This window comes from Gouania willdenowi, chromosome 13 (assembly GCF_900634775.1).
Source record: "Gouania willdenowi chromosome 13, fGouWil2.1, whole genome shotgun sequence".
In the NCBI taxonomy this organism is placed as follows: Eukaryota; Metazoa; Chordata; class Actinopteri; order Blenniiformes; family Gobiesocidae; genus Gouania; species Gouania willdenowi.
Genome location: NC_041056.1, coordinates 16,936,487 through 16,961,448, shown reverse-complemented (window position 1 = coordinate 16,961,448; position 24,962 = coordinate 16,936,487). Strand labels below are relative to the sequence as shown.

Sequence of the window (24,962 nt, the reverse complement as noted above, 5' to 3'; positions counted from 1 at the left end):
AAAAAGCGCTTTATAAATAAACTACTTACTTACTTACTTGGCTGATTTGTTGTTTTTATTTTTAATTTTTCAATCTGACTCTGGAATATGCACAATATTTCCATTGGGCTTGTTCTTTTCAATTTGTACATATGGTAATAAACTCTATTCTATTCTATTGTAAAGTGTACTCAGGCACAAATTTATCTTAAATGACTTTTCCCACAATCTCATCCACAAGATATCTCATGACATTTATAACTTATTTTGAAATTTTCAGCAATATTTTTTATTACGTTTCCTCCATGTCAGTCTTTCAAAAAATGCTCCAATGAATCCAAATGATAAAATTATTTCTATATTATTTCCATACAGCTTCAATAAATAATTTCCTTGAATCATTTTTCTAGTAAAAAAAAAAACAACATACATCTCGGTAAACATACAGTTTACCAATCAGCAGCTTACAAACTGTACTAAAGGCTTGAGTAGGACTGATTTGTTTATTAACCAATGCTGTGGTTTAATAACATTGCCAGTTAAATCTTCTTGTGGAAATTAATTAATTCTTAGTTTTTGCAATAAATAAAAAAAAAAAACTTGGAAACTAACAGAATGTTGCCTTCAATTGCAAATTAATTTTACACACACACAAGTGAAGTTATTGAATTCACTGAATTTATTTCAAGTATCTTTTTTTAATTTTCTATACCTCTGTAGGGACCTGAGGAACATGCCCCTCTTTTTGGGAATCCAACTGTAATGCCAATGATTCCTAATATTTTAACCTGTTCTCCAGATCTCAACTTTATCTAATTCATTGGTGCCATGTGTTTCTGTCTCACGTTCCTTCTGACAGCGCTTCATCCACAAATCACACATTAGGGGATTGACTCTAGGTAATCTAACCTACAATAGCTTGATTGTAATGACAAGGCTGTCAGATTATGGAGTGTTGAAGCAAGTTTATTTTTTCTAGATTCTGCGGGATTGCGGTCCTCTTGTACCTTTTCTTTAATTGCTCTATGCTGCATAAATATGCCCCCTTCTCTGGATTATCCTCCAACTGTTTCTATACTTTCAGTAGGGCTGGGCAAAAAAAATCGATTTAATCGATTTATCAAATTTGTAGATAAAAATAATTTTTATTTTGCAAATTTGAGTCTTTAATAAAAAATAATAATAGTTAATTATTATTATTATTATTTTTTACTCACCACAGTTTTTTCGGATTTTTTTCGCATTCCATCCTTGTGGGTTGCCGTAGGGTGTTGTGAGCCAGCCCCCTCTTTGTTTACATTTGTTTACCCTTTGAGTAGGCTATATGTGTGCCACAGGCATGTTTACATTTTTATTCACACTATGCTGAGATGCTAAGGGGAAATTTTATTATTTTTGTAATTGTAGTGTGTAAAATATGTAGTTATCTGATTTCTCAATCAAAAAAATTCAAGTTACTGTGAAGTTGCTGTTGCACTTTTGCTTAAACCTGGGTTAAAGCTTTTTATTTTTGGATTGTTCTATGCATTTTAACTCTCGAGGACAATCACAGCAATAAAGTTGCATTTTTGACAATATATCTGATGTCTGCAGTCATTTTTAAGTGCATTAAAAAAAAGAAATCGAGTCAAAACTCAAATTTTTCTTTAAAAAAATTGGCAAAATTGCCCAGTCCTAACTTTCTTGGTGTCATTGGTTTCAATATCATTTTCATAAGAAGTAGAATTAATCAAAGCATAATATTTGTTACTATTTTGATGGGTAGTTGTGATTTTCATTTGAAATGTGTTTGTCTTGGAGTGGACTGAAGGTGAAGAAGAAGAAGAAGAAGAAGAAGAAGAAGAAGAAGAAGAAGAAGAAGAAGAAGAAGAAGAAGAAGAAGAAGAAGAAGAATAGTCCCTCCTATCTCCTTTCCTATCCACTGTTCCTTCACTTCCGGGAAGTGTTTAAGTGGTGGCCATTTATAAAGAGAGTCCGAGTTCTCTTTAAACTCAGGAAAAGAGGCTCAATGCTTGAATGATGAATCCTTTACCAAAGGTGACGAGATAATGCTGACCCACAATTCCTTGCGGCAACAACATTTAAAGGGACACGCACACCCAAGCGCTGACAAGTAACAAATATCATGAAAGTTACCAATGCAATAATATGCCTTGAACAACTTTAAATAAATAATCTAAAACCCATATATTATGATATGTAAGACATAATATCAGATTATAATTTAACCCCGTGACATCATCCACGGGGTTATGGAAAAGTGGATAGGAAAGGAGATAGGACAGCTTTTGTTTATGGGTTTCATATAATCATTTAGAAATACTGTCTCTGACGTATACTGATGTTAAATTCGGAGGTATTTTGAAGAACAAACAAAAACAGTTTACAGTTAATAATCTTATTATTATGGAAAAATTCTTTGTACACAAATGTAAATTTGGTGACAGTAAACCTGTTTTTATTGCGTTTCTGAAATAACTTATATCTCTGAAGGACTCTTTAAAACTATGTAGCTCCAAGAAGGCAGCATGGCTTTATAATAATCTGATAGCTATGTATTTTGACCACATTGCACCTTACTATTGTTGGCTTATACAATTGTTACAATTTGTAATGTTCTTTTTTTCCTGCTCATTTCCTTGTTTTTCACGCTCAATGTGCAACTGATCTTTGACAAATGTAAGCCTGTAAGCTTCATTTGTTAAAAATTAAAAAAAATAAATTAAAAATAAAACGGAAAGGAGATAGGATGGAATATTCGGACCCAGCAAGGGACTTTTAATTTGAAAAGCAAAAGGCGGGACATCCGGATGTTATTGGCAATGATGGCGGCTCCTCAGCAGCAGGCCGTTGTGCAGATGTCCCAGGCTGGGTTAGCCCAAGCCGTTTCCCTCCAACAACAACAACAACAACAGCAGCAACAACAACAACAACAGCAACAGCAGGATATTGACCCTGTCCACAAGTTTAAGATGCTCATTCCACAGCTTAAAGAGAGTCTACAGGTACGCTAAACTGCTAAAGCTAATGCTGATGCTAACAACAGCCAGCTGAACAGTCACTCTGTGCTTCACCCTCAGAACTTAATGAGGATCGCCTCCATGAACTTGGCTCACAACACGACTATCGACAACGGAGTGTAAGTGTTGTGTTTTCTGTGTAAAAGTTCAAGCTGTTAAACTTATTACTTTATCATCACTCCTCGTCCTTTGTTTAGGAAAAGCAGCGACTCCGCCGTTCAGCGCTTTGACAAAAGTCTGGAGGAGTTTTATGCCCTTTGTGATCAGCTGGAGTTATGTTTGGTAAGACTCATCATTGGTTTTATTTTTAACACTAACATAACCATAAAACACAGCCCTCATCATAGGTTTTAACACTAACATAATCATAAACAACACAGCCCTCATCTTAGGTTTTAACACTAACATAATCATAAACAACACAACCCTCATCATAGGTTTTAACACTAACATAATCATAAACAACACAGCCCTCATCATAGGTTTTAACACTAACATAATCATAAACAACACAGCCCTCATCTTAGGTTTTAACACTAACATAATCATAAACAACACAACCCTCATCATAGGTTTTAACACTAACATAATCATAAAGAACACAGCCCTCATCATAGGTTTTAACACTAACATAATCATAAACAACACAGCCCTCATCATAGGTTTTAACACTAACATAATCATAAACAACACAGCCCTCATCATAGGTTTTAACACTAACATAATCATAAACAACACAGCCCTCATCATAGGTTTTAACACTAACATAATCATAAACAACACAACCCTCATCATAGGTTTTAACACTAACAATCATAAACAACACAGCCCTCATCATAGGTTTTAACACTAACATAATCATAAAACACAGCCCTCATCATAGGTTTTAACACTAACATAATCATAAACAACACAACCCTCATGATAGGTTTTAACACTAACATAATCATAAACAACACAACCCTCATCATAGGTTTTAACACTAACATAATCATAAACAACACAACCCTCATCATAGGTTTTAACACTAACAATCATAAACAACACAGCCCTCATCATAGGTTTTAACACTAACATAATCATAAAACACAGCCCTCATCATAGGTTTTAACACTAACATAATCATAAACAACACAACCCTCATGATAGGTTTTAACACTAACAATCATAAACAACACAGCCCTCATCATAGGTTTTAACACTAATATAATCATAAACAACACAGCCCTCATCATAGGTTTTAACACTAACATAATCATAAACAACACAGCCCTCATCATAGGTTTTAACACTAACATAATCCACACACACACATCCACTAGTGTTAAAGTCTGAAGTCATTGATCATGGGTAGTTTTTGGTTATTGTATTTACATTATTGTATTTATTCTATACTGTTGAGAGTGGCTTCTAATACTAGTGGAATCATCTGTTTATAAGAAACATTTCACATTTTATATCTTGGTATTTTCCTGTAAAGTCCCATGTACATCAACAAACTAAGGAGGGAAATACTGCTTTCTTTCTATTTTTTTTTTTTACAGACTTGAAGACTTTAATTTCTTCTTACAATGTTTTTATTTTATTTTTTATCATTATTGTAATTGTGTGAAATTATTTATCTTCCTTATAACTTATTTGGTTGTTTTCTTGATTTAATCATACTTGTTAATTGTATTGAAAGTAAAAGTAATGTGAAAATCCTCCATCCATCCATTTTCTGCTGGCTCCTTTTATGAAAATCATTTGGAGATTAAAGCTAGGGTAGGCGATTTTCTCCAGACACACTTTTTAAGTTTTTGGTTGAAATTGTCTTTATGTCCTGATAGAAATTAACATCTTATGTGCCCTGAAAAAACCTTTTTTTTTTAAACTTATCACTTCTCCCTGCTCGTTCTCAATCCCTCGCATGCACGAGCTCACGCTGAGTTTAAACAGAGTTTTTGGTCACTTTTTTTAACATATATAATGGTAAAGTTTATTGTTTACTTACTGCTGAATGAGACATGAGACAACTAAGTTTCTATAAAATACAAGCGATGAACTCAGGTCTGCTTCTGCAGCAGCTGTGCGCGTGCATGTGAGTGAGACGGAGCACAGAGGGGAGGGGCGAGGGGGTTAAAGGCGGAGCCATCAGGGAGGCTACATTCAAAATTATGCTAGCTTTTGAAAATTGCCTGCCCTACCTTTAAACTTCCTCTTCTGTACCTGCTTATCCTGTACAGGGTTGTAAGGTGACACAATGCAAGGCAGAGGAAACATTCATGGATTTGAAACTTTTATTTTGTGAAAAATTAAAACATTACCTTTTAAATTACTTTTGTCAACAAAAGTCTTTCAAAAAAAATGAGTACACTGTTATTTTCAAAGCATTAGCATCAAAGTTAGAAATCAATTAAATCTGATTCATATCCCACTAGTAGCATTTAAAATCTACATTCCTACATTTGTACAATCCATATGTTTAGTTTTCCATTTTGCTTAAAAATGATCTTTTATTTTATTTTTTTACCAGATAAACCATAATAACTTTGTTTCACAATCTCCCTCTCAGCGACTGGCGTATGAGTGTCTGTCTCAGAGCATCGACAGCGCCAAGCATTCACCCAACCTGGTGCCAACAGCTACCAAAGCGGACACTGTGCAGACTGAATCCATGTCCTACGCACAGTACCTGTGCATGATCAAATCCCAGATCTCCTGTGCCAAAGATATCCACAATGCTCTGCTGGAATGCTCAAAGAAGATCGCTGGGAAGGGACAACCTCCGGGAATGATGTAGACCAGGGATTATCACCCCAACGCTTCCTGCATCTGATAAGATCTGTTGATGGGATTTCACTTGGAACTGTTCTCTACTTGTAAAGTCTCAGTTTGAACTCTTTCTTTGCAAGAATGTGGCTTTCTAAATCACATTTGGTTCTATTTGGTAGAGATCTGTTTTTTTAAAAGTTATATTATATAAACGCTTTGTAAATATTCAGTAGTTCACTAAGAATACAGTGATACAGTATCGGTGCAGTGTTATTCATTATTTGCTTGAATACAAATGTTAAAGTCTGATTGTTTTAGAATCATTAAACACGGGACGTGATGTTAAACCATCATTTGAACCACCAGATGGTAGTCACATGAGGCTTACCATTGGAGAGTGGAGTGGGAGCGAGCTGTGTCTCAGATATTGGAAGGATGTACATTTGGAATGCATCAGGAGTGTTAATTTGAATCAGGGGGTGGTTCGGCCTCTTTAACAATAGACACCCTCATCAAAGGTGGCCAGCTACAGGGTGAGCAAGCTTGCATCCCATAACTATTTCCCACTCTCTCTCCTATAGAGGTTGACAGATATGGGAAAGCTGATTTTTGAGGCCAATATACTTTTTTTTTAAAGCACATTGATTATGAAATACAATTGAAACACTCATGATATAAATGTTTATATTACAAATTAAATACACTAATAGAACTCTTAACATTTATTGAACTTTAAATATTCCTGTACACAACCAAGTAAAACAAAAAGTACAGGATGGGTAAGTAGCAGTAAAGCACAACAATATACAATGTGCAAAGTAGTCGGTTTAATCTAAACACCTGTTTTAAGTATTACCAATCACTCCTTCCCTCTGTTCACAGCCACCACCATTATACCTAAGCTTGACACGTGTCACCATATGCACAACTACATTACCACATCTCACTTTAAAATGATCAACTCTTCCCACCCTTTCCATTTCCTACCTTGAGTCTCTCCTCCCTGTTCCCTTCCCCCTCACTTAGGTGTAACACTGCCCTCTCTTTATATATACTCCCTATAATAAAGTGTTTATTATCCTTCCTTGGGGAGGGCTGGTGATGGTAAAAAAAAATATATATATTTTTTATTTGGTCGATCTTGAAAAAAGTCCATATATTGGTCGACCTCTTCTCTTCTACCTGTAGGTGTATGCCACCTCACACTTGGTCTGTGCCCTTTGACCTTTTTTCTCCCTAAGTGTCTGCTCTTTGATCTCTTCCTTTGAAATTCTGCTCTTTGAAACGCATCGGTCACATCCTAATAAGTAATGGTCCTTTAATAGTTTTAATTCACGACAGACGATACCGTGTTGAGCCTGAGTAAGTAAACAGAGACTCATCTAAGTAAAACTCATATCACCTGAGATAAGACTTGGTTGATAGTGGAGTTTTAATGGGAACATGAGGGCAGACTGGGCTGTTGAGACCACAGACCAGCAGGTTGTGGACTTAAACTCAGCTGTCAGCACAGTTTGTCTGGACTTCATCTTTGATCAACTCTCTGGTGTGCGTGTCACTTTGAACAGAAGCACCTGCTAAATATACAGTATGTGCTCTTGACTCTTTAGATTTGGCTTTAAGCTTTAAGATGTAATCCAAAGGGAAGGATTAAACTTCGTAGAGACAGTTTATTATTTCGCAAGTAACAGTTTTAAGTTATAAATGAAGGCAGTGAGGTTACACAAAAGAAAAGAAATTGGCTGCAGGTGTGTACTGTATATGTCTCTCTATAGCATGTGTAAAATTCAAGGCCCGGGGCCCAAATCCGGCCCTTCAAACTACCTGATTCGGCCCGCAAGAGAAAATGAAAATTACATAGAAAACAAATAATTTAGTTGTAAATTGTTGTTGAAAGAACTCTTAATTTTTCCAAAAAACTGCAATTTTTCTGAACTTGTTCCACAATCCAAATTAAATAAACATTGGTCAAAAAATAATCAAAGAACATAAAAGTCACTTATTGCTTAGATTTTGTTGATGTCTTCCATACTTTGTCTAACGTATAACTGGAAGAGCAAACTTGGAAACCTGAATGTTGAAATTGTTAGTAAAACCTGCTGCCCACGTGTGATCAAACTGGTCCTTATTTGGCCCTTGAACTAAAATGAGTTTGACACCCCTGCTCTATAGTGTTTGCCGTGACCTCGAGTTTATAAAACAGTAACGTAAGATAGATGTCACAGTGCTAATGCAAAGGTCTGCACTAATGGTTCTTCAACCAGGGGTGAGACTTGTCTCAGACATCAGTCATCATATTTCACTTTCCTCCACTATATGCTACACTATGGAGGAGGAGCTGATTGGCACGTGACACAGTCTGCAGCTGTGTTACATCTCAGTCCAACCTGAGCTCCTGACAAATGCTTAGATCCCAAAATACTACCAGAGGTCACCACCAGACACAAGGTTTATCACAACACACACTGACACCCATCACCTAGGCTACGCTAACAAAGAAAGCTGGGCTCGTTTGAATTAAAATGTTAATATTGAGATTTTAAATTGCACAAATAGACGTGGAGTTTCAACGAGAAAGACACAACGTCACAATCTTTAGATTTTTATTTTCAGTGGACAACCTAAAGTTTATGAAAATACACAGTTAATAAAACACAAAATGCATTGAGAATAAACCAGTTGTTGACACACTCTTTTCTGTCGTAGCACAACGTTCATCCAGAGAAAACAAACATAACAGTTACTAAACTAAGAGTAAAAAAAAGGAAGAGTAACATTTACTACTTTTTTTTTTTTTTTTTAAACAAAGATTACAGCAGCTTAAGCACATTATCTATGACACCAGGTAGACAACAATACAGTTATAAAACAGTTATTATCCATGTGTGTCAGGTGCACACACACGTCTCTAACTCAGACTCACATTCTGTGTGCTGTCCATGAGAGTTCCAAAAATAAACCGATTTCTGGATAGTGCACGTGAAAAGTTACAGCAGTGACTTTTGGTTTCTGAAGTCATGACATTCAGATAATTAACAAACATGTTAAAATAATGCAGAGTTTACAGGCCTAAGATGATCATATCAGTGAAGTTGATGGTTCCGTGATGTTGCAATTTGTCATATTTACACTCTTCTGTCGCTCCCAACCCTAATGCTCTCAGATATGGGGCGCCGAGTGTAAATTGTGCATGCTAAAATAAACAAAGTGTTTGCTACGTTTAGCAAAAAAAAACATGTTTACACGTTAATGTTATTTTTGACCAAATTTACAGCAATATTTGTGGCATTTGCGATGTTTTTAATCTTGTAAAAATATAATGTCAGTGGTAAATATTAAATCTAAATGCTAGATATTGGATCTAAATGCTAAACCTAAATCTAAATGTTCAATGTTCAATGCTAAATCTAAACAATGAATTTGCATATTAGCTCAATATTTAGATTTCAATTTCAATTTTCAACATTCAGATTTAACATTGAGCATTTGGATTTAACATTTACATTTAAAATTTAGATTTATCACATTTACAGTTAATATTTAACATTCAGATTCAACATTGACAAAAAAAACATTTTTTAAATGTGGTTTGTTGCTAAATGTTGCAAAAAGTTGCTGTTTATTTTAGCATGCACAACTTTACAATCGGTGCCCCATACTCAGATACAAACCTTGACTAACTAAATCTCCTACTGAACCTAAAGCTCAAAGAGGCCAACGTACCCCAAAGACAGTGTGAGGTCACTTCCATTCAAACTCTACAGCACGTCTGAGTAGGAAGACAGCAGTAACCCAATGAGAGCAAACTATTTCAAACCAGCTGATTCTGCAGGTGTGTTTATTGTGGCAAAGCGACAACCTTCACCACATAATGCTTGACAGACACGTTGACAGGCAGATGTTTCTACTGCTCCGAGCCTTTGGTCCTTCTTTTGCCCTTCGCTTGGCTCTTTTGTTTGTCTCTGGAATTAAAAATAAAACAAAAAACAATACTAAGGACACACGTGTCGTACGACACCAGCAGTTGTTTGTGAGTACTGACCTGTGTGGCTCTGGAGCAGCGATGGCAGCCTGGCGGACTCCACGGGGTCGAGGTTCCTTCAGGCTCGAGATCGGAGCGGGCGACCTAAAGTTGGACAACTTCTGCTCCCACTCGGCATCAAAAGATTGTGCTTCAGCTGAGGAACATCAATCACAGCACAGTCAGTCACAATCACAGCACATACAGGCTAATAATGCTAAATAATTAGCTAGATCATGAGTCACAATGATTAAGATATGGTGAGTGTTAGAATATGCATTACACAGGCTGATTTTTTTTAATCAGATGCTAATATGTAGCTTCAGGAAGTGGTCAAATGAGGCTGAAAAAAGACTTAAAGCTGTTACCCACACTAATTCTTTTGTTATGTAAAATCATAGTGTCAAAGAAAATAATACTTTACTCCAAAAAGAAAATAGATTCACCGAATTCACCCCTCAATAGTTTGTTTTGTTCTCCACTGTAAACACACCCTTATTGACACTTTTGGGAAAAGCTTTACGCCTTGCATTGTGGGATGTGGAGTTCCCGTAGGAGGATGCCCTATAGTGTTTCTTCTTCATTCGTACTGTTTCTTGTGTTTTTCACCAGGCAAGGAGAACAATGATTCACTTCACGTTATTTATGTTCTAGTTTGTTCCCAATATTCCACTTGATATCTGAATGACATAAAAAAAAAACAAAAAAAAAACAACTTTGTTGCACCCGTCTCTGTGACTCCACATCCCACAACGGAGCGTTTACGGTGGAAATAAGGCGACACTATGGATTTATCAGTTTTAAAATGTTGGAGTCCGGTAGATTTAACGTACATTCGTCCAAATTCTGAAAATCTTGGACCAACTCCTTCTCTCCCGTTTTCTTGTTGTACTTCTTCTCAACAACGTGTCCCTTGTCCTTGATGTGGTGGCCAATTCTCATCTTCTCCACTCCACTCTCAGTGTCTTTGACTGCATGGCGGATTTCTTTAATCTAAAACAATTAAAAACAAGAAATATGATAAATTGCTGTGCAGTTAATCAAAGCTTCTTCAGCACTAGTGCAGGTACTTTCATTAGAATCCATTTGTCTAGACCAGGGATTGGCAACTTCTATCACAGAGGGGGTAAAAAAAAAAAAAGGTTTCTGATCCGAGGGCCACATTATCAACATTCATGTAAGTGTTTAGAATCAACTGATCTGAGTATTAATATGGGAAACAAAGAGTTTTGTCTGTTTTTCTGTTATTTTTGTGTGTTTGTGGAGGCATTTTGTGTATTTTAGTTGTCCTTTTCTGTATTTCTTTGTCATTTTGTGTGTTTTTGTAGTCATATTGTATATTTTTGTAGTTATATTGTATACATCCATTTTTTTTATTTTATTTTACATTTTTTATTTTTAGGTGTTTCTGAACCCATTTGGTGTATCTTTGTTGTCCTTTTGTGTTTTATGAGTCTTTTAGTGTATATTTGTTGTCATTTTGTGTTTTTAAGAGTATTTTTGTGCGTTCTTGGAGTGATTTTGTGTATTTTTGTAGTCATTTTGTGTATTTATAAGGTCAATTTATGTATTTTTGGAGGTCTACATTGTTTTTGCTGTTTTGTGTGTTGGAGTATTTTATGTCGCCTTTTCTTAATTTTTGGAGTCCTTTTGTGCATTCACTTTTGGCCCCTGGGCCACCACCACTAGCCCATGTCTGGTCCACACTTTATTCAAAGGTGCAGTATCAGCAGATGGTAACACATTCATCTGGTTACTGACCCCTCCTGGTGCTTGGCGTGTTGAAGAAGAGGCCTGGAAGACTTTAGGAGGCTCGTCTCCCACTTTTGAATATGTCATCACCGATGAGGAACTGAAGGAGTGACTGTTTGAATCTGAGGATATGTTATCCTGTAAAACACACAAAACATAAACACAATGAGGCAACGTCAAAGAAATGAGAAAATCCTCTTACTTACAAAGTTGCTGCTCATCTCATCCATCCCATTTCTCATGTTGGACATCATGTTGTCAAACATACCGAAGGGATTCCTCATCATGTTCTGCATCAAACAACAGGAAAATATAAGTACAGCTACACAGGCTGTGTGTCACATGCTGTTATCACCCCCTAAACACTGCAATCATGTGTACAAACATACAGTACATGCAGAAAGTGCAGTGAACTAAATACTTCTCATGTGGGACACATTTTATCTCTTCACCACATGCGACCAGCCCGCATTCAAGTTACATGAGCCACATACAGTCATCTGTATTTATGAGTTTTAAAGTCAATTTGTATATTTTTGTTGTTACACTAGGTGAAGTTGTTGTTGTTGTGTATATTATTCTGTCATTTTGTGTGTTTTTAAAGTCATTTATTATATTTTTGGTTGTAACTGTATATTTTCCTTTACTTTTGAACATTTTGGTTTTCATTTTTTGTGTTTTTTTGAGTCATTGTGTGTGATTTTGATGTTGTTTTGTTTATTTTTCTGTGCTTTTGTGTTCATTTTTGTCATTTCATTGTTATTTAGTACATTGCTCTGTCATTTTTAATCTTCTGAGTGATTCTGTTGTTCATTTGTGTGTTTTTGAAGTGATTATGTACATTTCTGGTTGTAGTTTAGTATGTCATATGTTTCTTCATTTGTGTACATTTTTGTTTAGTCTTGAGTCTTTTCAGGCTGCACAAAATTAGACCAAGGGCTGCATAAGGCCCCACCAGTTTGTTTACTGGTTTTCTTTCTGTTCAGATCTAAGTGTTGTTTTCACCAGTATTTGTACACCAAAAATAAAACAGTTCGACTGACAGAGGTTAATATGCAGGATAAAGCTTCTCACAATAAGAACAACAATATGAATATTTCAACAATGGCTTTTTTTTTGTTCCCGCTATTGTAAATCCTATGATATTCAGATTAATGAAGGATTTTCTCAAGTCTTTTCTGTGAAGTCAGCTGTTCTGCATTACCTATTAATAATCCCTGTGTTGTGGTTAAATCAAACAAAATAATAAACAACAACAACGCACAACAGTGTCCCTTCCAGATTCAGCATGCAGCGGTGCAGCTAAAGGGTTAAACTGACGGTTCCACTGACCGTGCTGTCAGTGCTGCCAAAGGGCATCAGTGAGCGGCTCATATCCTGTGGATTAAAAGATATCATCTTAACCTCACATTGCACTGGGATACTTGTGTTTGTTACATCAACACACATTCACATAGCTACGCTGGAGTCCGACAGCTATGTAAACCATTTTTAAGGTTATTTTAAGGTTTCTTAAACTAATGCAGGCGAGAGAAACATCAGCTGTCTTACAGCTTGGATAGAACAACAGCAGCACAAATGTTTAACCACAGTTCACCTGTTATAGGCATATCAACCCACCAATAAACATGAGCCAATGTGGTTGTTTTCTACATCTTTGTTGTCGTCGTATAGGATGCTAACTGGCCTTACATCAGTTACAAAGCCTTTGACACATGATCTATGAAGCTTCTAGAAGTGTGAGTGAGGTGATGGTGATGAGGGAGTGGCCTGCAGCCTTCCCTCAGAGTAAGACTCTCAGTTTTCACCACAGGTGGCTGTGACCCTGCAGGCCTGGATAAGGGTCTCAATGACCATCACTATGTGCATGAGCACAACTTGTGGGAGTGTGACGAGGAGGGGTTATTGTGTGTAATCAGACGGGTGTTGAATGACTTGTGTTCCATGTGTAATTGGGTTGCAATGCTTGAGATTAGTGAGGGTTTAACACTGAAACTGAGCCTCGTTCTTGGAAGCGACTGTGGTGGGCCTGGACCAGTCAGGATAGGGGTCGGAGAGTACAAGGCTGTGCGCTCAGCTCTTTCCAAAGGTCAGGCTGAAGTAAAATGCTCGTGACCTGTATCCATGAATTCCTCATGTCTTATTTTATCCTTCAGTAGCATCTGTGAACTAATAAATGCCAGTTACAGATACGCCTTATATAAAGGTTACATTTTAGAACAAAGAGTGGGCACAAAGAAAGACACACAAGCACAACTATCTACATTACACACATTATTATAGCCTCCCCTGACTCATGTAAATAGCGAAGTATCCATGTTTCCAAAGTCTATCACTGAACGGCGGCCAAGGGTGTGTTGGTGCCAAGTGTACATATGAACACCCTTATGCTTGAAAATGATGTTCGTTATGGACAATCTGGGAAATTGCTAATATTGTATATAAAAACCAAATAAGTTTAGAATCCTCCTTCTCAAATGGAAATAAAATTTCAACTTATTTTCAGAAATAGTCTGTCACAACGCAGAAATTACATGCCCTATTACTTTAAAAGTAAAAGACACCTGTTCACATATTTGAGAGAAAGTAGTGTGTCAGTGGAACAATGTCCTATAAATAGAGTTCCTGAGAAGTGGATACAACAGTCCACAGAGGCTGAGGGGGTTGCCCTTCCACAAAATCCCAGATTCACATGGGCTCATACCTCTGTGTGTGCATGGCGGTCCAGTTCTGCTGCCAATCACAAGCCTCTACTGTAAAGCTCAGGAAACTTAGCAGTTCTTCTGCAGTAACACGCCGTGTCACAGGACCGAACTCTGTAAGTGATGCTTCACATGTTGTCCCACTTAGATGCAGGTGGTATGTACAGTGATGTAGGTCGATGCAGACATTATATTTCACCTCTCCTTTGACTTTCTAAATATAAGCTAATGGTAGTGGTCAATGGTTGCAGTCCTGCAGGTTTTCCACGGCACGTTAATGTGTGGAGAACGCAACGTTTGTAGATGACAATATTCTTTCATTAGATGCTTATCTATGTATAAAAGACTTCAGTACTCGGAGACAAGGACGGCAAACCTTTGCTGTAAATATAAGTGGAGTAATTAAGTGTGTGCTCTCACCCTGTGTTCATTTCCTAAAGAATTGGGCCCACTCGAATGTTCTGCCATGTCACGACTGTGATGCCTTCCATCTGTGATACTTGGCATTAAGGAGCCGCCAAATGGCTCAGAGAAGCTGCGCATCATCTGCCGCATATGCTCCCTGTGTGCACAAAATGGATCTCTGAAGGAGGGAGAGAGGAAGATAGAATGAAAACATGTTTCCCAGCATAAACTGAGAAGTTCATCCAGGTTGTGCTGACAGCTGTTCAGACTTGGTGCACAAAACATAAGGACAGAGATGGTTAAAAAAAAAGATGATACACAAATACTTTCAGAGAGGAAACGTGATATTACCCAGGCTAATAATATTTATTCCATCTCCAAACTGGGTCAAGTGTGGTTACATCATTTTAGTCACATGTTCTGAAAAACCTGTCCAACACTATGACTATCTGAGCATGAATAATATCAATGCTCAACATGACTATATATTTAAAAGATAATAAAGGATTTTACCATTGAAGCTTATGGGGTTCTCAACTGGTTTCACCCTGGGACCCACATTTTTCCACAGCCATTAAATCGCGACCCACATTTTTCAAAAAAATTTCTGTTGAAAACAAACGTTCTCTTCTTCTTTTTTTTTTTTAAACATAAATCTATATATTTTCCTGTGCAACATGCACTTCACAGCATTACTGTCAAAAGAAAAGTTTATTTCAAAATAAAAGACAAGTCCAACATGAGAGACTTTTAGTATTTATTTAATTTTGACCAGCTGTTCGCGACCCACTCAGTAGAGGTCCGCGACCCACTTTTGGGTCCCGACCCACCAGTTGAGAATCACTAAAGCAAAACCAGTAGATGTCCATGAAGTTAGCTGGAACAAACTTAAAGAACAAACCTTCATAGTGCTATCAAAGCTTCCACACTATGTCCTATCCACCAATATTTATTAGGATACTTTTAACATGTTTGAACCAACAACAACAATAATAATTCAACTAAAAATAATGAATTAAACCTGTCACATGAAAACACACTCATTAATGAAACAATTATTAAGGTCTACATGCTTTTATGCTACTTCTATAGAATTACCCTTCATGAGAATTAAGGCTATTTATGTTATTGAACGTTTCTAATGTCACATTTAATTACAATACCAGCAGCAAACAATGAATAAAGTAAGAACAGATTTTATACTTACGAAAAGAAAGGGTCCTCCTCAAAGTCCCTGAGCATATTGTTGAACATTCTTAGAAATGACTGAGCTCGGACAAAAAAATCCACGCACAAATGTTTATTTAATAATAATAATAACCTAATAATTAGTCCGTGTAAACCACAGATGTCCAACGTCACGCTCTGAATCTCAGCAGGAGAAAGAAATGCATTTCTCGAAGCCACGCCAACAACCCACGTGACCTGAATCCAGCCCTCCCATTGGCTGGTTATTCACAGGTCCTGCGTGTAGTTGCCCGCTGCTATGGCAACGGTTCTCTAGAAATTTCTAGAGATATATTTCATGTTAAAAGAAAAAAAAAACAAGTATAAAAACAAAAATCACTTATTGACTTAAAATAATAAAGGATGAGGTTGTTTTAACAATAAACTGTTTGGTTTTTAAAGGCAGTGTGTGCAGTTGTAAGCTAAGCTACTACAGTATAGCATACATTATTATACAACAGCATCTGCATTTACCTGCGCACACCATCAAATGTAATGGGTTTGCATTAATGAATTTTTTTTATTATTATTTCATAACACCAGAGCCTATTTGGAGAGTGTGACACACAGTGTCCCAAACTCAGTATAGATTTACCATCTGGTGGTTCCACAAATAGGCCTGACTGGACTCTCAGCCCTCAACTTGGATCCATCTGTGGTTGCAAGGGGAGACACACATTTCATAAACATAAACAGAAACCATGAGAGCGTATTTACTTTCCCCTGCTAATTAAACATTAGCAGGGTAGAATACATCAAAACTTAATGCAATGTCAAAATGATAAAGGCAGAAACATGGACACTCCATGTTTATTTTACAATATGCAATATGAAACAGAAAAACAATGCACTCAGATAAAAACATCACAGCTATCTCTCTTTTTTTTAATTTATTTGGTTATAAAATACAATTTATCCTTCCACATAGTAACAGATGTCATTTTCTGATGTAGGATCCCCCCTCATTAAAAACAAATCAAACCAAATGAAGAACAGCAGATTGTTTAATTAACAGACTCGTTCTTTTTAATAAAACTGCTAAAACAAGAGCAAACAGCAAAGAATAATTGTGGATGTCCTAAAAAAACAAAAAAAAAACAACAAAAAAACTGCACAAAAACAGCAAAGTTGACAAATGTTCTTGTTCTCTTTATGACACTGGACTTCCCATGAGCCTCTCCTGTCGCAGTGAGACCAGTCTGTTCAGCCATAGTTCCTCTGCTTTCTCTTTGTCCAAAAACAGCTACAAGTAAGAACAAACAGGACAGAAAGGACATGATGGTGAGCAGACATTTAAAGGAATGGTTAAGCCTGGAAACACTGTGGATTCATTTCTACACAGTATCTAAAAAGACATTTCAATGCATTACTTAAGTGCATGTTTTGGTATGAATGCATGAAATAAAAAACTTTAATTATACTAGTATGTATCTAGAATAGTCACTCTGTTTGATCTGATATTATCCTGTTTTATTGATTGATATTGTTTTACATGTTTGGATTTTTCCTAATTTTTAATGTAATTTCTATGGTTTGCTAGCGCTACTGTGATGTTTTCTTTTGTGTAAAGCACTTTGAATTGTCCTGTACGTGAAAAATGCTATACAAATAAAGTTGACTTGACTAGAATAAAAGTATTGGAACCTAAGTGAACTGAACTCTACCAAGAAAAGTATCGCCAGCCATCCCACACGTTTAAGCAGGGATTTTAAACAATATCTCACACTCTTTTTGCATCAATAGCTGCTGCTCCTTCTAACTTCAGCTAAAATACATGTTGCCGTCTGCACCTATTCAACCCTCTGACATACAAAATGTGACAAAAATAAACAAGCTATGCTTCCCTGAGCTTTTATAAACATGACACAGAGGTGTGAGTACTGCCCACTGACACCCATGTGACACAGTGATAGTAACGAAGACGGATCTAAAGCCTTTATTAGTCTTTCCATTTATCAAAGGCTGCTTTCACACATAAGAAAAAAACTTTGAATAAACGTGTAAGTCATCTATTCTTGCGGTGGGACGAGCCTTGTGATAGAAAAGTATTTCACATGTGATTTCTATTCAGTGGAGTAATGCTATTGATTGTTAGAGAGCTATGAAAACTTCTGCTGTAACAGTCTGATGAATGAAGTCTTCTGTTTATTAGAAAGTAACTCAATGACGGACAGAGTGAAAGGCAGGACACAAAGACATTGGAGGAAATTGGAATATTATTTCCATTTTCACCCGCCTGCACTCGCGAGATAATGCTGGCATGTTAGCTCCTTGTATACACTGCACATCTATGTGATGATATGTGTCTATTACTATGCAGATCATAGCGAGTGCTGCCGCTACGACGATCCCTCATCCCTAACCTATGCTGCGTACAGCTGCACTGCGTGTTATCTGTGTGTTAGATTCAACACCAGTGAGTTCGTGTCTGTCGCCCCTGCGCTGGTGTCACGGTGCTAATGAGGCTGTGTGTGTGGGATGACAGTATCTAACTGGGGCTAATGGGACTCATCTGTTCTGATTGGAAGGAGCTGGAGCTGAAGTTAAGGCTGGGGCCCGCCTGGGGCATATTGCTGCCATATATCAGCTTGACTGAGGGTGTGTGTGTGTGTGCATGTGTGTGTGTGAAGGGGTTATCTGCATACGTCAGAGCATAACTTTGTTTCCCCACTGGAGATAGATGAGTGGGACGCTCGAGGGAACGTTATTGGAGTTTGAAGTTTTCCTTCTTTTTTTATCACTGGTCTGCAGTCACAGGAGTAAGTGATGTTAGGGAGCTATAAACTGGTGAAAATGCAGATTCCGGATCTGAAGACACTAGAATGGTATATGGTATAACTGTTGTGCAATAATGCACAAGAAGCCACAGCAGCTTTCTTAATAAAGTTTGTTCATCAATCAATAAGCTCTAACAAAGCCTTCATAAATACAATGATTAAAATCACGAGAAGTGTGATTCCAATTGCAGCACCTGAGTATTATTAGTTGCACACGATAACTCACTGGGTGCCAAAAAGTTTGAGATTTATACGCCTGAATAACAATGGGTGGATGAAGTTAATGCAAACAGAAGTATGAAGAGCTGGCAGCGAGGGGTGTGTGTGTGTGTGTGTGTGTGTGTGTGTGTGTGTGTGTGATAAAAGCTTACACTGGGATGGGCGAGTGTGTCAGTGTCGTTGTAGATGATGGATATGGGGATAGAGATGTCCTGGGAGCACGACTGTGACTCCTGCTTCACCACAATGGGCTCAATCTACAGCCATGGAAAAAAAACAAAAAAAAAAACATGATCAAACAGTGTCAGCGACAAACAAACAAGAATAATTAATTTATTATTAATGTCCTGCTAATGACATCAGCATGGGGCTGCACGATTATGGACAAAATGATAATCACAATTATTTATCATGTTTAGCGGTGTCCCGATCCAATATTGATATCAGACATTGGTCCGATATCAGCCAGAAAACGGATTTTATCGGCCTGCATCTGAAATCACCGATATAAGCTCTCCGATACAATTTTCTGATCCAGCACTTCTATCCATAGACGACTGTGGTTCACACTGCAACAAAGTAACCTATTGTTGCCGACTATTGTTCTCTGTTTGAGTAACATCACTTGATCAAGCCTTTTCTAACATTCCACACTACAAAATAAGTAACAAAAGTATGTATGATTCGTGTTGATATCGTATCGGATCAATATCGGCAGATACGCAAGGCTGCAATATCGGAAGTGGAAAAAGTTGTATCGGGACATCCCTAATAATGTTAGGAAACAAATCTGTGTTCTTAAACAAACAATATGTGTACAGTGCAAAATGAAGCTTTAAATAAAAAAATATACTAAAAAACAAAACACAATACATTATTACAGAGTGCAGAGCCAGTATTTTAAGTGCAAATATTGCCAACAATCAGATTAATTTAATCGTGGCAACCAAAATCGTGATCACGATTAAAATTTGATTAATTGTGCAGCCCTACCTCAGCGTCAGTGCTACTGCAACCATTACTTCTGCACTCTTATGATCGGCATGTGAATGGTTACAGTTTTATAAACAGAGAAATAGGAAAACAACTGCTCGGTGCGTTGTAAAGCTGTGTAGGACAGAGTGAGTGTGTGCATTATTACGTCTGCCCACTAGAGGGTAGAAACAGACTGCAACACCACCAAAGTGACACATGACCAATGATGGCATCAGCTCATCACCTCAATATTTACTCATTATCCTCCATCATCTACCACTTTTTGCAACAAATGAGGGAAATTAAAATCTCCCTTGATCTCATTCGCTTTGTATTTAAAACAGTCTCAATGTTTTAATCAACATCAGTAGTCAATCATTTTCATTCATCAGCCTAGAACTAATTTACTACAAAAGTCTGTCTTATTTAGATCAACTCAACTATGGAATAAACTATCTAACATCTATATAAAAACCCCCAAAAAAACACTAAACACCGTGTTGTACATGAGAGATCGAGACATGAATTGTTCTATTACCGTTTTTATTATTGTATTTGTAATTGTATGTAATTTTAATAATGTAAATATTTCAACCCCAGGAAGACTAGCAACCACTATGGTGGAAGGTAATGGGGATCCCAATAAACAACAAACAATCAGCATATATAAGACTTGCATTCATGGTAGGCCTATAATGCACGTAAATGTAAGAGTGGTTCACCTTTTCATGTAAGTATTTACGTCATCCAAGTGTAATATTTGATAGAAATAAAATGCCTTATTTGTGACAGAGCTGCTTCCTAAACCATGCCCTTCCTTTGCTGTACATTTGCAGTAAAATAATGAAAACTGATGAGATAAAACACTTTGGAGTGGAGCTGCTATTTCTGGAGTTCAAACAAAAAGAGGAGAGTTTCCTTCCTTTGCAGAGAGTCTCATTGTAAGCTGTAACAGGGCCGGTAAACGTACGGATGGGTTAGGGTTGTTTTTTATTCTTCAAGAAGAAATATCACAATGAATGCTTTGCCAACACCATTCATGATTAAAACACTGCTAATACCAACCCACAAGCCAGTGTTTACCCAGCTGGAGAAATCTGTTTAAAATGCATTTGGCACAGTCAGAAAAGTGAGCGAGATATGAAACACGTAGACTAATTAGCATAGTGATGTGCCAAATACCACATAGCACAAACTTGTCATCAGATTTTCTTGGGAATGTTCTGCTGAATATACATTTCTAATGACTGCAGCTTCCTTAAAAAGCCTTTTTCCACACACTACTGTAGCAGATATGAAACGCTCTGCTGAGCTCTTCTCATTAACAGTTTATTAATTGTCACAACTTAAAGTTAAATAATTTTTGAACACTGAAAGCACAGAATCATCATTGGCATAAATATAAATATATAATTAATTATATATATATATTTTTGTTTCATTTATAATCCAAAATTAGTGACGGGGCAAACAAAAACTTTTTAAGGATGCATCAGATTCAGTTTCTACTCTTTTCACAGGATTGCAGAAGAGTCTGAAAGTCTTTCCTAATGAGGATGAACTTTTCATCTAAGTGCCACGCCAATATTCCATGAAGCATTACAGATGGTGTGAAATTAAATTTGTATTTCAATAAACATGTTTTTAATATCTCCACATGGGGAACCCACACCCAGTTTCAAATTCAACAGGATTTAAATAGTTTTCCAAGCAGATTTCCATCTAAACCTTAAAACTGCTTCGCTCAATAAATCTGATTAGATAAAATCATAGTATAGGCCTCATAGATCAATTAATCGAACATTTACTTCAAAAATAAAGGAAAAAAGGTTAAACTTGCTAAACACTCCTGAGGGGCCCACAGACCACAGCTGTCTTTTAAACGAGGCCTAAAAACAAAGTCTTTTAATCAAAGCATTCTGCTAAAAGTGTTTTATTGGTTCTTCTTCTTTCAATGTTAATGAACTTTTTAGATTGTGCTGCTGCCTTTCATTTTTATCTACTGCTTTGTAGCATGTTGAGATTGTTTAAATGTGAAGTGCAAAACAAATAAAATGTGTCATTATTATTATTCCTCTGTGTGTTGACATGTTCGCGCATTGCATTGTGGGATGTGGAGTCCCGTAAATGGATGCATGGAAGTGTTTTTTAACTTCATTCTTACACATGTCACTTGACACCATTTTTGTTCGAGTCATTCCCAATATTCCCCTTGATACCGAAATGAAGTAAAAACACTTTCATACATCCATCTCCTTGACTCCAAATCCCACAATGCAATGTGAGAAAAGTGTTTACAGTGAAAAAAAACTTTCACACAGCAATTACAACCTTTTACATCAATTTTTGAGCAAAATTATCTTTGATTTATTGCTCTATGAGGGCTACACTATGGATTTATCTGATAAGCTTGAAGCTTTACTGAAAATATTATTAAACATGGGATGAGATGTTAAATCATCCTTTGTGCCAAAAGATGGTCATCACATGAGGTTTACCATTTGACAGTGGCGTGGGAGCTGTGTCTCAGATATAGGAAGGATGTACATTTTGGACGCATCATCAGTAGTTTTCCTTTGAATCAGGGGTTGTTTCGACCTTTTTAACACTAGATACCCTCATCAAAGGAGGCCAGCTACAGGGTGATCAAGCCAGAGATTGCGTCCCATAACTATTTCCCGATCTATCCAATCTGTAGCTTTGGGCCGCTGATAAGCTTTAAGCTTCATTAAAAAAAAAAAAACACATTTTGTCATGTAGGTTTGAGATCACAAGTCCAAATCTGTTTTCTAACCAAAAATAATGACGATACAATCACACACTACATCAAAGGCTTGTGAAACTCCAACGCAGGTAAACCTGTGCAATAAGTGCATGTCTGGGCCAACATAGCATCACTACAGTAAAAAATAGGGGCCCTGACCTTTGTCAGACTACAAACGTAAGTCCTAGGAGTCTGTGGATGTTGCCTGTCACATGCTGTCACATATCTTTTTCCAAACAAATCGAATTCCCACTCCCTTAAAAATTGTGTTTTGTCTGCATCTGCACAACCAGAAGGTGGAAAGGGAGCCGAGAGCGGAGGGAGGAAGAGGTCGGCCGTTGCCTGCTGTGGCTTTTGTGTCGAAGCTGCCGCTTTGGAGGTTGTTAACAGTGGAGTATATGATGAATCCATCTCAGGTCAAAACAAACAGCATTGAATTGGAATGTTTGATTTGGTCTGGGCTGTCTCTGGACAGACGGCACAGCGTTGCAAAGAGGAAAATCCAATAAGAGTCTGAGTGAAAAGCTGGAGAGACTGAGGGGCAAAGACAGAAAGAGAGACAGAATGCACCTTTATATCATCCCGGGATGATTTGAAAGCCTGAGGAACAAAGGATTCACTCTCGATGGCCTCAATGTCCTTTATCCTTCGCACTTGATCCTCCACAGAAGTTCCCTCTGAAACACATGTTACACAGAAAGAAGGGCTGAACAAAAGCTTACATCCAGAAACAGACACACATGTACACAGACATTGAGAGTCAGCTGGTTTTTGTCATGTTTGAAAGCCACCAGATTTCATTTGGACTGGACTATCCCTGTGTATGAAGCCCACACAAGCAAAAGGAAATATCTGACATTCCCCGAGTTTGATCTTGGCCTTCATGTAGGAGGAATTCTGCTTAACCAAGGACATTAAGTTTCAACAAAATGAAAAAAAAAAGATAACAGCAGGGCAGTGAATTACACTCAGATAATGTATCTTAAAATAATCAAAACATGAACACAAACTCACTGCAATGAAATTGTGTTATGGAGAATAAAATGAGATTAGGTTTCATCCAAGTTTTTAATGTATCAGAAAATATTTTTCCTCTAGTTCATCCAATCAAACGAAAAGCCGCATTAAGTGACTCTTGGATGCAAACACATCAGGTTTCTGCATATCGGATGACAAATCACTTCAAGAATTTGAGAACAGTCTTTGTAGCGTAGGATGGCAAAAATAGGTGTGCCAGGAATGTTAGCGATGGAGAACAAGAGCGAATCTGAATGTTCCTATTATTTTCCGGCTGTCAATCTCCCCACTGATCAGTCAATATTCACCCCTCTCTCCCACATCCATCCGTCCTCTCCTGCACTCTCCCATCTCTCTATCTGTCAATCCAGCCGACAGCCATGTTGCTCTGCTGCACTGATGTAGGCTGTGTCATGAAAACAAGCACACAAATTGGAACACACGCAGACAATCTCTCTCTCTCTCACACACGACACACACACCTACAAATGTGCTTGAAAAGTTACAAACTTACACTTGCAAAATTACAAAACACTTGTGACAAACTTGCATGCACACAGCACACACACTTGGTGTGTACAATTGGACTGAATCAGGAATTCATTTGATCCATTAGCACCTACAGAAACAACGTCACAACCGGTCTTCATGGCCCGAGCGTTTAATGAATAAATGAATATTTGTTCCATCTTTTACATCAAAGGTTCACAATACATGTCATCCCTTCTCGTTCAAACACACACACACACGCATGCACTTAATTCTTCATAATAGCACTCAAACTGACTAGGTTTTGATTTTAATGCAGTGCAGAATTGGATAACCGACTGACAAGTAGAATTAAGCCGTCCTTTGTGACAGATTATCAGCCTGTCATCCAAGGCTGGAAGATGTGAGCTGAGACGAATCATTCAGTGGCTCCAAAAATAGTCATTACCTTGGCTGGGCTGTGAGATGAAGCCTGAACACTGGCCCAATATCCTCCCTGAGACTGTGGCCTGTCCTTCAGGCTGCTATCACCACTGGTGCGCTCCCGGTACAAGCATGTGCTGGCTTTAAAGCTCAATATCTAGAACTGAACAACTCTTTATTTCTGACAAATAACTCCCCTTTTTAACCTTTCCTTTTTGCATGATTAGGCCACACAAAACCACCCTGTTGCAAACCCACTGACATGTAAACTCACTTACTCACAGCCTCATTGGTATCTGCAAAGATCTCCTCGGCAGGCCCGTCTGTTGCTGGGCTCTCTGTGTGTGCTGCAGGAATCCATTTAGACCAAAGACTTTTTGACAAACACATTATTGGTAGATAAAATGACTTCCATATGCTGTTTGTCAGATGTCAGTG

At 37.4% G+C, this 24,962-nt stretch overlaps 3 protein-coding genes across 6 annotated transcripts in view; 1 reads left to right on the top strand and 2 right to left on the bottom strand.

The window, feature by feature from the left end:
* Positions 1-2,778: 2,778 nt before the first annotated feature.
* med29 (mediator complex subunit 29) lies at positions 2,779-6,093 on the top strand. The gene is made up of 4 exons (XM_028465013.1): positions 2,779-2,984; positions 3,060-3,118; positions 3,197-3,281; positions 5,554-6,093. The coding sequence occupies exons 1-4, from the start codon at positions 2,790-2,792 to the stop codon at positions 5,779-5,781; spliced, it is 567 nt and encodes a 188-aa protein (XP_028320814.1). The 5' UTR covers positions 2,779-2,789; the 3' UTR covers positions 5,782-6,093.
* Positions 6,094-9,292: 3,199 nt separating this feature from the next.
* On the bottom strand, positions 9,293-16,027 carry mlf1 (myeloid leukemia factor 1). 2 transcript variants are annotated; one of them, XM_028464151.1, is made up of 8 exons: positions 15,841-16,027; positions 14,649-14,811; positions 12,859-12,903; positions 11,733-11,816; positions 11,536-11,664; positions 10,608-10,767; positions 9,796-9,931; positions 9,294-9,715 (listed from the first exon to the last, which is right to left on the bottom strand). In XM_028464151.1, the coding sequence occupies exons 1-8, from the start codon at positions 15,885-15,887 to the stop codon at positions 9,658-9,660; spliced, it is 822 nt and encodes a 273-aa protein (XP_028319952.1). In that variant the 5' UTR covers positions 15,888-16,027; the 3' UTR covers positions 9,294-9,657. The 2 variants fall into 2 exon arrangements, with proteins under 2 accessions (XP_028319953.1, XP_028319952.1); XM_028464152.1 differs by lacking the exon at positions 12,859-12,903 and having other exon boundaries at positions 9,293-9,715.
* Positions 15,919-24,962, bottom strand: part of rsrc1 (arginine/serine-rich coiled-coil 1) — a 123,458-nt gene continuing 114,414 nt past the window's right edge. Inside the window, exons 8-11 of one of the 3 annotated variants that reach the window (XR_003675345.1) lie at positions 23,166-23,272; positions 19,011-19,113; positions 18,864-18,928; positions 17,076-17,103 (exon numbers count right to left, since the gene is read on the bottom strand). Coding sequence is in view for 2 of the 3 variants with exons in the window: in XM_028464148.1 (XP_028319949.1) it covers positions 17,011-17,103; positions 19,009-19,113; positions 23,166-23,272 (305 nt within the window). In the remaining variant the exon portion in view is untranslated. Of the gene's footprint in view, positions 17,104-18,863; positions 18,929-19,008; positions 19,114-23,165; positions 23,273-24,962 lie in introns of all 3 variants that reach the window. The other 2 variants (XM_028464148.1, XM_028464149.1) reach the window with 2 other exon arrangements.

Excerpts from the sequence above, each read along its gene's own strand:
- med29 (XM_028465013.1), top strand. The coding sequence starts at position 2,790 with ATGTTATTGGCAATGATGGCGGCTCCTCAGCAGCAGGCCGTTGTGCAG. Across the intron at positions 2,985-3,059 it reads AGCTTAAAGAGAGTCTACAG|AACTTAATGAGGATCGCCTC; the intron begins GTACGCTAAACT and ends CTTCACCCTCAG. Across the intron at positions 3,282-5,553 it reads ATCAGCTGGAGTTATGTTTG|CGACTGGCGTATGAGTGTCT; the intron begins GTAAGACTCATC and ends TCTCCCTCTCAG.
- mlf1 (XM_028464151.1), bottom strand. The coding sequence starts at position 15,887 with ATGTTCAACAATATGCTCAGGGACTTTGAGGAGGACCCTTTCTTTTC. Across the intron at positions 9,932-10,607 it reads TTTTCAGAATTTGGACGAAT|CTGAAGCACAATCTTTTGAT; the intron begins GTACGTTAAATC and ends GATGTTCCTCAG. Across the intron at positions 9,716-9,795 it reads GCTGCTCCAGAGCCACACAG|AGACAAACAAAAGAGCCAAG; the intron begins GTCAGTACTCAC and ends TTTTAATTCCAG.